General features: G+C 37.1%; 1 protein-coding gene and 1 long non-coding RNA gene across 4 annotated transcripts in view; one reads left to right on the top strand and one right to left on the bottom strand.

Annotated features, from left to right (window-relative positions):
* The window catches only part of LOC140696789 (uncharacterized), a 65948-nt gene that overhangs the window by 27402 nt on the left and 24855 nt on the right, over window positions 1-13691 (bottom strand). The gene's annotated exons all lie outside the window — the stretch shown is intronic.
* MAPK6 (mitogen-activated protein kinase 6) overlaps window positions 1-13691 on the top strand; it is a 28056-nt gene that overhangs the window by 6184 nt on the left and 8181 nt on the right. For all 3 annotated transcript variants that reach the window (XM_072962413.1, XM_006208334.4, XM_031672770.2), the window contains exons 2-3: window positions 9505-10688; window positions 12276-12420. In XM_072962413.1, the coding sequence (XP_072818514.1) occupies window positions 10134-10688; window positions 12276-12420 (700 nt within the window). In that variant the 5' untranslated portion in view covers window positions 9505-10133. The remainder of the gene's footprint in view (window positions 1-9504; window positions 10689-12275; window positions 12421-13691) is intronic.

Below are 13691 nucleotides of genomic sequence, written 5' to 3'. Positions count from 1 at the left end.
AATTAAAATGTGTATTTGTCTTGATTAACATGGTTAATTTCTGTTTTCTTAGGAAGTGCCAATGAATCTGTGGTATTTAAATATAATGTGTTAGTTTATATTGTTATTGATGTAAAAGCATGCAAAAACTGCTTAGCAAAATAAATCATTACTTAAAATTGGTGATTTATTTAGTTTTCTCTAGTTTTCCTTACCTTTACTCCCCATTGATGGACATGTTATTAGTAAGCATCAAGACCAAAAAAGGAAAAGGTATTTAAAGATAACCCATGAGCCTTTTATTATTTATCACAGTCTGAGTAATATAACTACTTCACTAACACAGCAAACCTTACAGTTGCATGATTCAGTTTACCTCCTAGCATTTTGTGCCCTTGTATTTTACTTTTGCATGTGCTATAAACCCCACTATACATTAATACTTTTGCTTTAAGCAATCAGTAGTCTCTTAGGGACACTTAAACATGTGCATTGTCTTTTTGGTTGGTTTTTTAGGCTTTTTATATTTTCCAGTTACTTTTTCTGCAGATCTGGGGTTCCATTTGGTGTCATTTTCCTTTACCCTAACGAACATCTTTTAGCATTTTTTGTAGTGAAAGTGCTGGAGACAAATTATTTTTGCTTTTGTCTCTTTGAAAATACTTTTATTTCATCTTGTATTTCCCTAGATTTAGACTTCTGGGTTGATAGTTTTTCTTTTGGCACTTGAAAGTTTGTGTTGTCGTCTGGCTTTCATTGTTTCCAATGATAAGTTAGCCATCGTTCCTATTATTTTTCCCTAGTATATACTTTTTCTTTTTTCCATAGTTGCTTTTAAGATTTGGTCTCCCCACCCCACCCCACCCCACCCCACCCCACCCTGCCCCTACCATTTTCAGCAGTTTAACTATGATGTGCCTAGGTATGGGTTTCTTTGTATTTATCCTGCCTGTGACTCATTGAGCTTCTGTGTCAGTGAGTTGATGTCTTTGATCAGTTTTGGAAAGTTTTGTCTGTTATGTCATCACATACTTCTGCCCTGTCAGCTTTCTGAACCTTGATGCTCTCTACTTTGCAGCCTAGCTGCCAGCTCTTTGGATTGCTTAGACATTTTCTTTGCTTTCCACTACCACCTCAGGTTTTCTTTACCTCATTTTTTTTGCTCATTTTCTTAGAAAGAATATCATCTGCCTTACTCAGAGTGCCTTGGAGAGGTTTATCTCACAATTCCTGTCTTGTCCTCCATCTACAGAGGACAGCTGTCTTGGACACAGTGGAGGCCCATATGGTTCATGAGATTTTCTCTCAGCTTTCTTGCCTTGCCCTCAGACTTGTGCAGTCAGAGAAGACCCATGGGGAAGAGTTGGCAGGTAGGGCTTGTAACTGGACTTCCTCTGAATTCTAATCTGTCACCTGAATCCACATGCTGTCATTAAAGTTTGCTTATAAATTTGGCTGATTCTTCTTAATCTTATTAGTGGAAATTTCTTATTCTCTTACCACTTTGCCAGGAATAAGAATAACCATGGTGTCTTGTCTTATGAAGGGCTTTACATTATCTGGAATTTATTTAGAGTTCTTTGCATCATCAGCTTTCTGATGGGTATTTTAAAACCTACAATTTTGTGACTTAACTTAGTTTATCATGGTTTATAGGGTTGAGAGTAATGGTGTCTTGCCACTTTCTGCATTCCAGTCAGAAGTGGAAATCTGGAACCTTTTATTAAACTTACAACGTTTTAGAGCTGGAAGAGACCATAGAAATTATGTAGTTTAGCTACATCATTTTCCTGATGAGGAACTGAGACATAGAAATGTGAGATGCTTTGATTGCACAGCTAATTTAGCCACAGATCCTGGACTAGACTTGAGATCTGTTTAGTTCATGCCTGTTTGTTTGTTTGTTTTTCTTTTATATGGGTTTAGTGAAACCAGGTAGGAATTTTTCAACAGTGACAAACTGTAGTGTGAATCTGATAGGAAGCTTAACACTATTTTTTTTTATCTTGCAAGCTTTGTGCAGGAGTAGAGAAAATGAGAAGTGAAAAGAGAGGAGAAAGGATATTCCAGATAAGTTATATGCCATTCTGAATTATTATTTTTTAAATTTCTAAATTTTATTGAAATATAGTCAGTTTACAGTGTTGTGTCAATTTCTGGTGTACAGCATGTTTCAGTCATACATATATGCACATATATTCCTTTTCATCTTTTTTTAAAAATTGGAAACTCTCTAATCAAGCATGTGGTTGTCTCCATTTGATGAGGGTCCAGAGATGTTTTGTGTGGCCTTGCACAATGTGGCCCTCTTCAGACCCTCACCAGGGTTAGTTAGCTCAAAAATGACAGCAGTTCTGTTTGATGTATAGTCTGGGAAACTGTGGTGTGAGATGCCATAGACTCTACTAGGATGGACAAAAACTGTAAAATCAGTAATGTCAAGGTCTTGCATATCTTCATGATACATAATTGGTATCACATGGGCTAGTAAGCCGTTTTACAGAATCCTGCTCATCTGATTATATAGATACTATTTCAGTGGCACAGCCCCTCTCCACTACCTCTGCAAACAAACCAGGAGCTGTAATAAAGCTGAAGTGTTTTTGTTTCTTCAGTCTGAGTGGGTTGAAATCAATTGCTTTCTTCATGTGTTGGCAGACCTGTGTGTTCATCCTAGGGTGAGGCTCCTGGGGGAATGCCTGGAAAGGAAAGTACCATATCTAGGAGTCATCACTGTTGTTCCCACATGGTAGGTCAGGATGTGACCAGATTCTGAAAAAAAATTGAGGGTAAAGCTTGTCTTCTACAAAACGTGTTACTAGCAAGTAGTATATGTCATTTACATGAATCCATTCAGTAGTTTTTAAGGTGCCTACTAAGTACCAGATACTATGCTCAGAAAGTGTCAGTAAAGATACTTAGGCCCAAACTTTTTATTTTTTAAAATAAAGCTACAACAAAGAGGAAGGGAATGGTGCCCAAGAAAATGAAAGTTAGAGGATTTGAAGATCAGATGAGATGAGCTTGGGGATGGATGGCAAAAGACAAGGGAAGGGGAGAGTGCTATTAGGAAAGAGAAGAGAAAGAAAGCTTAGTGGGATGGGGGCAATCTACTACAGTGTTCTAAGAATATGTGCTTTATTAGACCAGATTTTATTTATTTATTTACTATTTTGACCTTTTCTATACATCTGGTAAATACTCAGGGTTTTGTTGAATGAAAGTGTAATGGGTGGGTGTAAGAACTGAAGCTGTTTTAGTCAAAGCTGTTCAAAACATCTCGGTTCTCCATGCTTCAGGGCCATGTTGGGATTTCATTTCCCTACTGCCTTGAAGTAGATGTGACCATGTGACCTGCTTTGGTAAATAAAATGTGAATATAAGTGTGAATATAAGCTCATTTTTGGACAGAACCTTAGGCACTAGTGAGATATTCCCACATCTTTCCTTCTGGCAATGAAAGGGTTGGTAGCTACTTAAAGAGTTCAGGTAACAGCTCTGTTGAACTTGTTGCATGAAAAGGATTTAAAAGTTTTTTAGGTCACCGAGATTTGGGGGTTGTTACTGTAACACTGTCTAGACTATCCTGACTATTACAGAAATTTATATTCATTTTTGTTTGGGTGGAATCTTCAGATTTCCAAACACACTCGAAGAAGGCGGCTGCCCACATGTCTCCTGCTTATGTATTTGCTCCCGTGTTTCCTTACCGTTGGTTAGAAGAGGAGTTTTAGAAATGAGGGCTCAGGCAGGAGGAAGATAGGAGAGGGTTATTAAAATTATTTTAAAATTTCCAGCCATAAATTTGAGAAGGGATTGTGTTTAATATTTAGCGTATAGCAATTTCAATCACATTTCCCCCCATTCTGGGCATACGACCATAATAAGTGAGGAAAAAACCACTGAAGTAAAAGACTTGTACTGTGCTATCATGGATCATAGACTTTTAGAATTAGAAGAATCTTTAGAAATTCTTAGACTAGTTTATCTGGTCTGTGAATTTCCAATATTCCAGTATGGGTACCTAGAGTAAATAGCAACTAGAAATGAACATCAAAATAAACATAATGATATTTATTTTATAATGGCTTTTTAAATGGTTGAAGTCCTTAATGTTAAAATGTATTTAGGCAAAGATTCAGGCAATTTAAGAACAGAAGTTAGGAGTAGAAGAAAAGTTTTTAAGAAACTGGATACTGTGTTAGAAGCTATGTCCATCTTTGAAAGTTTGTCTCCGAAGTTAACAGTGCTTACTGATAGCAGGCAGAGCCTGTTAGGCTTTGGTGCTTAATTGTTAAGGTCCTCCCTTCCACCCCAGGTTCCCAAGATCATTCGCTGACACAAGTTTGTACTTCGGGCCTCCCTGAGGTCTAAATCCTGAGAGGGGTCCCTGATAACTCTTAGGGCTACCCTGCATTAGGAGTAAGGGCTTTGCCAAGAATGTATATGAGCAAGCAGTTAAGCTGTAGCCTTTGGCCTTCTCTGCCCTAGAAACGTAGTGGCTTTGATGAGAGCTTGAGAACATGATCTTTGGAAAGGGTGAATTTGTTGTAACAACACCTCTCTGTGCCAGGGTTAGGAGACAGTCATAGGTGAATATAAGTAGAGCTCAACCTTTCCCTTCTCTCCAGAAGCAACTGGGTTTTGGCTGAGGAGATTTCAGGATGGGTGAATGCCAGTTAACTCAAATTACTCACTTGACCCTGGAGAAGAGCAAAATAGGCAAGAGCTGTTGGGGTGGGGGGAGGGGGGAAAGGCTGGGTGTGAGTGTGATCAGGCCAGATGACCCATGTCAGCATTTAACCTGAGAAGCAGCAGAGTGGGAGGTGAAAGAGAAAACCAGATAGGTAGGTAACCTTTATGTTTAAGGCCCTCACCTCAAACTTTGCACATCCAGACTCCCTTTCTGACACTGGCTGAGTTGTTCCTAGATAAGAAAGGAAAGAAAATCCAGTTTCTGTAGAAGAAAGGAAAGAAAATCCAGTTTCTGTAGAAGAAAGGAAAGAAAATCGAGTTTCTGTAGAATGTGGAGATGGGGCAGAGTGAAGTTATTCTACTGCCTTTTATTTCTCTCTGTTGCATTTTAAACTTTACTTCATGTGCTTACACTTGACTCAGAGTACCTGCATTTCTTTTGGTGTGGGGGTAGGCTGAGTAGCGGAAGGTAGGAGGCAATTTAGGGAAAAATGGAGAGCTTGAGGTGACAGAGGTAGTTAATGCATTTTCAGGGAACTGCCTTATAAATGTTGGAAGCTGGTACCCAGCCTGGGCTACGTAAAGAGCTTTTACTTCCATTTATGGTGGATCACTGAAAGAAGACCAAAGAGCCAATTTCATTCTTATAATTTTCTGCACTTTGTTTTATTTACCAAATTGTTGTTAAAAAGAAAACATTCACCCAGCTAAGTAAAACTTACCTAAGATCTCTCTCAAAGCAACACAGTTATCAGCACTGAGGTTGGTAGGAATGGGTAATTTTTGGTGGTAAAGAAATTGGAAAGATGGTAGAAAGGGTCATTTTTTAGTTACTATCCAGTCTTAGTTTTCCTTTTCTTCCCTTGAGGTATTTGGAAAGTGCAGAAGGAATGTAGAACCCCAGATCTTTCCTGAGTCTAAGCCTTGAACTTTGCTTTTATGAAGTTAAACATGAATGATAGTGGAGAAATGGTATAAATGAGATGTTTCTATAGGTCATTGATGTAGATGGAGGATGCACTGACCAGTAATCTGCTAATCCATTTGAGTTGCACGTGCATTCTCTGATCAGGCTAAGGAGCTCCCTCCCTGATTGATATGAAAGATGGAGGTGATTGGAGAGGTCAGGATTTGGAATATAACTGCCAAAAGAGCCAAGGTGATAAGGAAGAAGCAGTTTTCATGGTCACTAAGGGGGAGTATGGGAGACCTGTGTCTTTTGATGGCTTCCAGAGGCACACATCTTGACCTCTCTCATTAGGTTAAATCCCCCAGTGTCTAGGGTCTCATAGCTTCCTGTACCATCCTGTACCACTTGTCCCCTTGGCATCTGCTTTTTCCTATTGTTAGCTTATTATTTTTTGTCTCCAGCCATGCTGTAAACTCTATAAGGGCAGTGCTCAAGTTTTTACTTACCGTGTTATCCCCAGTGCTTAGTATATTGACAAGTACGTAATATGTAATTTATCAAATATTTGCTGAATGGAGCGGGAAACATTTACTGGATCCAGTTTATCATGCAGAGGTATAATATTACTTACAACTTACTGATTAACATGGGCTTACTTTCCAAGCTCCTAGATGAAAAGGTGCTAAATAGCTTTTGCTGCAGTGGATACTGAAGGACTTTGAAGAGCACTACTCACAGAGCAATGAGGCAGATCACTGGGCAAGCACTGTTGTAAATAATAGGATCTCCCCCCACCCCTACAATTTCTTATTGGTACAATCCTCACTGTCTAGTGGAATTACAGTTTTATTGATAACTACCTTTGGTTTGGTCTCATATTTCTTGTAAAATCTGCTCAAGGCTTTCAATATAGTCATCATCTGAATCTGTAATGAGGACTCTGCAGTTCTCAGCCTAGGCACAAGCTCCTACCCTCCCTAAGATGAATTTTTACCCTCTCTTTACCCCTGTAAGTGCTAACCAGTCATTGAGATTTCTGAAAGGGCATTCTTATCCTTACAGTTGTTTCTGGTCTATAGTGCTTCCTTGTCTCACTAACACTGAAAGGTCTTGAGTAGAGACCTCTCTTATAATCTGGCTGTAATTCCTACTATCGTGTTATTTTCTCAGATAATAGTGGTGCGTTTTGGATAAAGCGTTATTTATTCTTGACTATGATTACTCTGTTAGTGAACTAGAAGCCTAAGGGAGTACTTAGAAGTTTTACTCTTCTTATGTCAAGTCTGTTAAACTGACATAAAAATGTACATTGATCAAAAACTTACAGCTTGACTGAGCTTTAAGGAATTGTTTACATTAGGGCAAGGAAGTAGGTGTGAACATTCTATCATGTGGAGACTAGAAATGTAAAATTTCAGAGATACTGGACAGCCTTTGAAAAATACTGATTTTTTTCTGGGATATTTGGTAGAGAACAGGAAATATCAAGATATATCCAAATAGAAAAAATTGGAGTTGGGGGAGGCACATATTATTAATTAAAGCCCTTTAAAAATCTGAAGCATTTTTTAACCCAAAAGTTTATTTGCAAACGTTAATTTAACTTTTAAGTGTTTTACTACAAATAGACTAAGCTACAGAATTTTTAGGATTGTGCTTGTTTTTTGTTTTTGTTTTTGTTTTTCTGATTTCTGAGAAGCAGATGAAATAACATGCAGAAGAAACCCATCTCTGTCATAGTAAAACAGAGCTATTAAGCTATTAACATTCCTCATGATGTTAAGTAGACACAAGAAATGCTCATATTTATTAAAAGAACTCATGGGTTGTAAATGACAACTTTTATTAAATAAACTGTTGCCATAAGGATCATTTATCTATTTAGTCTCTGAGTTATTTGTATCAGTTTCTTGTTCTGAGAATTGAAGATTTGCTCAAATTGAGGCAAATGCTGTTATCTTATTTAATTTTTTAGAGTCTTATATTTCTGCATGTGAAGTATATAGAATAAGAGTGAAGCAGGTAGGAAATAAAGGCAGATATCTGTGTTGTACAAATGCTTTGCGACTGCAAAAGAGCTGATGTGTTTGAGTCCTAACAGTTCTTAAGCCACACCTGAAGATGACTGAAAGTTCTTGTTTCTTCAGGTTCAGAATGAACTGCTTTATTTCATAGTCTGATACAGTTTCTTCTTGCCTTCAAAGGATTAGCTCTTTGAACAAAGGACTATTGCAGCTGCCCTGCTTGCAATCCCTCCAGACCCATTCAGCAAATAACACTGTATATATACTTATACCAGTTTTCAGTAACAGGAAGCCTTTCCATTTAAGGGCTAGGCTGTATTACAAGCTAATAGGTATATACATTTAAATGAGCTACTACCCTGGCCTAGTTGCCTCAGAAACAGGAGATGAACACTCTCCCTTAGTGGCTTTCAAGATATAGCCCCTCCATCTACAACAGTTACTCCCACATAGCATCCCTAAGGCCCACCCACCTCCTTAGTTCTTAGCTTTACTGCAATACCACCTTATCAGAGAGGCATTTCCTAACCACCCTCCCCATCCCGTCTCTGTTTTATTTTTCCACACCACTTAACTGCCAGCTAATATCGATATGTTTTGCTTTTTTGTCTGCCTGTATTCCCCGACTATGTGAGCTCTCCGTATACATACCACTTAAATCTACAAGAGTCTAATGATTTGTCATACTTCTTTTTTAAAAGAAATAACACATTAAAGATACAGTGGAAACATACTGTGTAACCCTACCTTGATTCTTATCCCTTCCTTCATTCCTCAAGGTAACTATTATCATGAATTGTTATTTATCAACTTAAATTTTTTATACTTTTGCTACATATGTATGCCCCCTGAAATAGCATTATTTTGCATTTTTATCCACCTGATACACCTGGTTTCAGCATCCACATTTCTATCTGCAGTTTGCTTTTGAAATGTAGTGTATATTTGGTGATTTTGACATTTCTGTTCATTTTTACTATTATATAGTAAGTGGTTCACTATATGAATATAACTCATTCTCTTTTTGATGAAGGTTTAAGCTGTTTTTGATATTTTGCCATTATAAAAAAAATGAACATTTGTATGTTCATTTGCAAGCATTTCTTTAGGGAGTTTTCCTTGAAGAAAATGCCAAGTCATAGGTATGATATTTATTCACTTATGCATTTATGTATGCCAAATTGCTCTTTGATGTTCTGTTACTAATTTAAACTCCCACAGATACTGTATGAAAGTTCTTGTTTTTCCACATTCCACCCCAAACTTGATAGGAACAGTTAAGACTCTTTTAAAATGTTTTTCCAATCTGAAATGTTTTCTTTATGAAGTAATTTGATTTTTCTGATTATCAGTGAAGTCAAACATCTTTTCATAGGTTTATTCACTGTTTAAGTTCACTTCTTTGTAAATTTAAGAACATGCTTGGCATATTTCTTCTTTGTACAGCTAGATTTTTGTTCATGAGATACTGACAGGCAGAGTTCATCAGTAAACATGTTCTTTAACGAACTAACACATCGCAGGTTTATAATTTTTTAAGAGACATGTTACTAATGTTTTACCCCTCAAAAAATTCTAAAGAATTCCATAAAAATATTATGAACCTTCCTTTGCACCTTGACATTTAAGAAATTATACAACCTAATGACCTAAATAATATAAAGAATCTAGTGTGGTAGGCTCTGGAATCTGAGCCAACACATGCGAATTGCTTACAACATGGATAGCTATTTTTGATTGAGAGTGGTCTTTCTATTTAGTGACTATAAATAAATAAGTTTAATGTACCAGTAGTAGCCTATAGCTAAACGCCCAGTTTGTGTCATTTTACAAAGTTGTGTAAAAGAGCATTTCCTACAGTGGTGACTCTTTGCCTTCTTTTTTCTCATCCCCCAGGTTGTATCAGAGTAAGATGGACGGTAGCTTTGATTGTGATTGTGGTGAGCTGGAGCCACCTGATCACTAACAAAAGACATCTGTTAACCAACAGCCGCCAGGGCTTCCTGTTGAAATATACAGCAACAAAGGAAAAGAAGCAAAACGGAAATAGTGCTTACCAGCACCTTAGAATGATGCTGCTCAGGACCAGTCCAACACTGAATGTATCTGCACTGTGAGGAGAATGTTCATAGAAGCCTGTTGTGTGCATATTTATTCACATTTTTGTTAAATGTTAAATCCTTCAGCACAGTAAATCTGAGTGCATAGTATGTCATTTCATTCCGTTTGGGTTTCTTGAGTGTTTTCTTTAAATGTCTGCAGAGTTGCTGCCCCTTTCTTGAACTATGAGTACTGCAATCTTTTTAATTCTCAGTATGAGTAGAGCTTTTTGAGCTTTAATTCTAAGGGGAACTCAACGGGCCTGGTTGGCATATGCAATGAACGTCAAGAAACCATCTTGCTGTGGAAGCAAAATTATTTTTCTTCTCCCTTTTTGAAAGATCTTTCCTTTTGATGCCAGTTTTCTTGCTTGTTTACACAAGTTCAACAATTCGAAAGGAAAAGGCAATAGTAAGGGTTTCACAATGGCAGAGAAATTTGAAAGTCTCATGAACATTCATGGTTTTGATCTAGGCTCTAGGTATATGGACTTAAAACCATTGGGTTGTGGAGGCAATGGCTTGGTTTTTTCTGCTGTAGACAATGACTGTGACAAAAGAGTAGCCATCAAGAAAATTGTCCTTACTGATCCCCAGAGTGTCAAACATGCTCTACGTGAAATCAAAATTATTAGAAGACTCGACCATGATAACATTGTGAAGGTGTTTGAAATTCTTGGTCCTAGTGGAAGCCAGTTAACAGATGATGTGGGCTCTCTTACCGAACTGAACAGTGTTTACATTGTTCAGGAGTACATGGAGACAGACTTGGCTAATGTGCTGGAGCAGGGCCCTTTACTGGAAGAGCATGCCAGGCTTTTCATGTATCAGCTGCTACGTGGGCTCAAATACATTCACTCAGCAAACGTACTGCACAGAGATCTCAAACCAGCTAATCTTTTTATTAATACTGAAGACTTGGTGCTGAAGATAGGTGACTTTGGTCTTGCACGGATCATGGATCCCCATTATTCCCATAAGGTACGTGGAAAGTCAGCTGAGGCAGACCTTTAAACTGATACACATTAGGGGTAGGTATTTATATTTCCTTTGTGTGTTGTGGCAGAATTTTTAGTTAATTGTATTAAATTTTACATAGTACCTTTTTTTCATTCACAATCTCTCTGTGTTTAAAATGAAGGTGGAGTGGGAGCCTAATTAAATACAAATTCCTAAAACTGTATGCTTCTTTATTATGACTGAAATTCTCCCTTATGTTAAAGTAGGGAAAGGGAGGGTATAGCTCAAAGATAGGGTGTGTGCTTAGCATGCAAAAGGTCCTGGATTCAATTCCTAGCACCTCCATTAGAATGAATGAACGAACAAACAAACAAACAAACCTAACCACCACCACCACCCCCCCCCCCCGCAAATAAAATTTTAAAAGTAGGTTATATTCTAATTTGTTTAGAGCAGAAAGTGGTACTCTCTGAAGGTAATAGGGGGTTCTGTTTATACTTTTATGCCTTTTTTATGTCCATTTGAATTATTGTGTTATGCCTTGTTTAGGCAAACTTCATTTAGTTTGAAGTCTTATTTGCATAAAGATAAAATAGGCAAGAAGGATAGCCAAAAGGATTCATAGTAAGTTTGCCTTAGATAACAGCTTGCCTTTATATAAGGAGTTAATACTATTTTCTGAGCCGAACTCTGGTCTTTTCGTTTTCAGATGAAATCATATGTGAGTCTGTGATGGTTACAATATAAAAATGGACCTGCTTTGGTTGTAAAGCATCTCTAGGAGCTGTGCTTGCTTGGCTTCCCATGGCACATGTCTGAAACAAATCTTTTCATTCACATGTATCATCTCGCATTGAATATAACAATATTTTTAAAAACTAGCTTAGAAACTGAGTACCAAAATTAAATAGATGATCACGTCCTTTTTATGGATAGCAGTGAAGTATTGTGGATAGAACACTGAACTAGGAGTTACAGTATCTAAAATTGAGTTCCGTCTCTATACCCAACTAAGCTATCTGACCTTGAGCAGATTCTCTAATCTCAGTGTTAATATCTACTGTCACAATCTCACAGTTTTGAGGATGAAATAAGGCAGTATATGTATAACTGTTTTTGTCAAATACTTCATAAATGTAAAGTAGTAAAACTGATTAGGAATGGAGTATGTAGTAAAGACAAGTCCCCTGGGTTGTCAGTTAGGAGGCTGGCACTGCTTTGTGAATAGTACCTCTTACCTTTCTCTTATTGATTTAAAGCATACCTGCTCCTTAATTAATTTGAGACTGGAAGTGAAAAATAACTCCTTTTCTGAAACATGTCTTAAATATGTGGTCTAGAGTTAACACTAAATCCTTACAGTATACTTTGGTCAACAGACTTCATATGAACATCATTTTATACATGGTACATTCTAAGGGGAGTTGAACCTCCATTCGGCCCCAGAAGTACCAAGAGCCTTGAAAATAGGCATAGAAACCAACACTATTAGTGGTTTTAGGATTTCACAATTATGGCTTGTTTTTAAACTAAGGATTCTTTCTTGAATCAAGTTCTATGTACTTTTATTCAGCTAAAGTAAAAAGTATATTTTTGTTTCTTTTTCAGGGTCATCTTTCTGAAGGATTGGTTACTAAATGGTACAGATCTCCACGTCTTTTACTTTCTCCTAATAATTATACTAAAGCCATTGACATGTGGGCTGCAGGCTGCATCTTTGCTGAAATGCTGACTGGTAAAACACTCTTCGCAGGTAAGAAATTTTAAAATATATGGGGGAAAAATTATCCCAGAGAGAAGTAATTTTGCATGTTATTTATGGAGCAAGATATATATATAAGATTGAAAACAATTTATTGTAGTCTAGAATATTAAAGTGAAAAGATAAAGTGGTATTTTTAATATTTAAAAATTGAGAAAACTTATTCACATATTCACTGAATTGTTCTCTCAATGAATGTAGTCAAAATTCTAGTGTTCTTTTGTATATATCTTATTTCTTAAACATAAGTTTGTATATTGTAGACCCATAATACTTGTTAGTTATCTGTGTTAAGTGATACCCAAGTGGCCTGGTTCTGTCAGAGTTTGTCACTTCCTGGTGAAATTTTTTAGCTGTTGTTGAAAATGTAATAATTCTTCCTTTGTCCCTTGTCAATCCTGTTGCTTGAACTGCCGTATCCTGTTGCCTGACTACTGGGACGTTTTAGAAACAACCAAGTTTTTTGCTGCGTTTGGTGCTATGAGAGAGTCTAAAGAAGTATGTGAGAGAGAATTTAGTTAAGATGGATTTCAAAAAAACCCTCTAAATAACATAATTTTTATCTTAAAACCCTTGCAAACTTTAAACATTTAACTAAAGGAAATTGTTTGTGAAATGATTTGAAAAAGTTCCAGTTGTAGTTCCCTTCTGAAGCCTTTTGGGTAGGTTTGTGAACCATTCAGTAGACGCAGCATGAGGGAGAGCCAAGTGTTTTATTATTACAGGCCTCAAATTAACAGCAATAAAAGGCGAGGGCTAAGCATTCATTGGTAATCTGTGTATTTTTAACCTGTAGTTAATGTTCTGGCCTTAAATTTTGTCTTACTTAGTAACTCCACTTGGATGTCTAATTACATCTGAAATTTAACCTACCCCAAACTGAACTCCTGATATTTCTCCTTCATGCTTTTTCTTTATGCTGTCTTCCTTATCTTAGTAAACCAGATCCACTTAGTTGCTCAGGCCAGAATCTTGGCATCTTCCATTTCTCTTGTATAAATCTTGCAGAGTCTTTCTGCAAAATATATCCTGGATCTAACCGCTTGTTAGTATCTCTGTCCCTGCCTGTCTCCTCTTCTCAGTTCAGTAAACCATTATACCTCTCCTGGTTTCTTGTACGACCTTCTAACTGGCTTTCCTGCTTACCTTTGCTGTCTGTGGTCTAGTTACCACATAGCAGCCATAGTAGTTCTCTTAAAACATTAATCAGATTATGTCATTTCTCTGTTCAAAACTCTATAATGGCTTCTTATCAAATTCAG

This window comes from Vicugna pacos, chromosome 6, assembly GCF_048564905.1.
Source record: "Vicugna pacos chromosome 6, VicPac4, whole genome shotgun sequence".
In the NCBI taxonomy this organism is placed as follows: domain Eukaryota; kingdom Metazoa; phylum Chordata; class Mammalia; order Artiodactyla; family Camelidae; genus Vicugna; species Vicugna pacos.
This window is presented reverse-complemented; position numbering and strand designations above follow the sequence as displayed.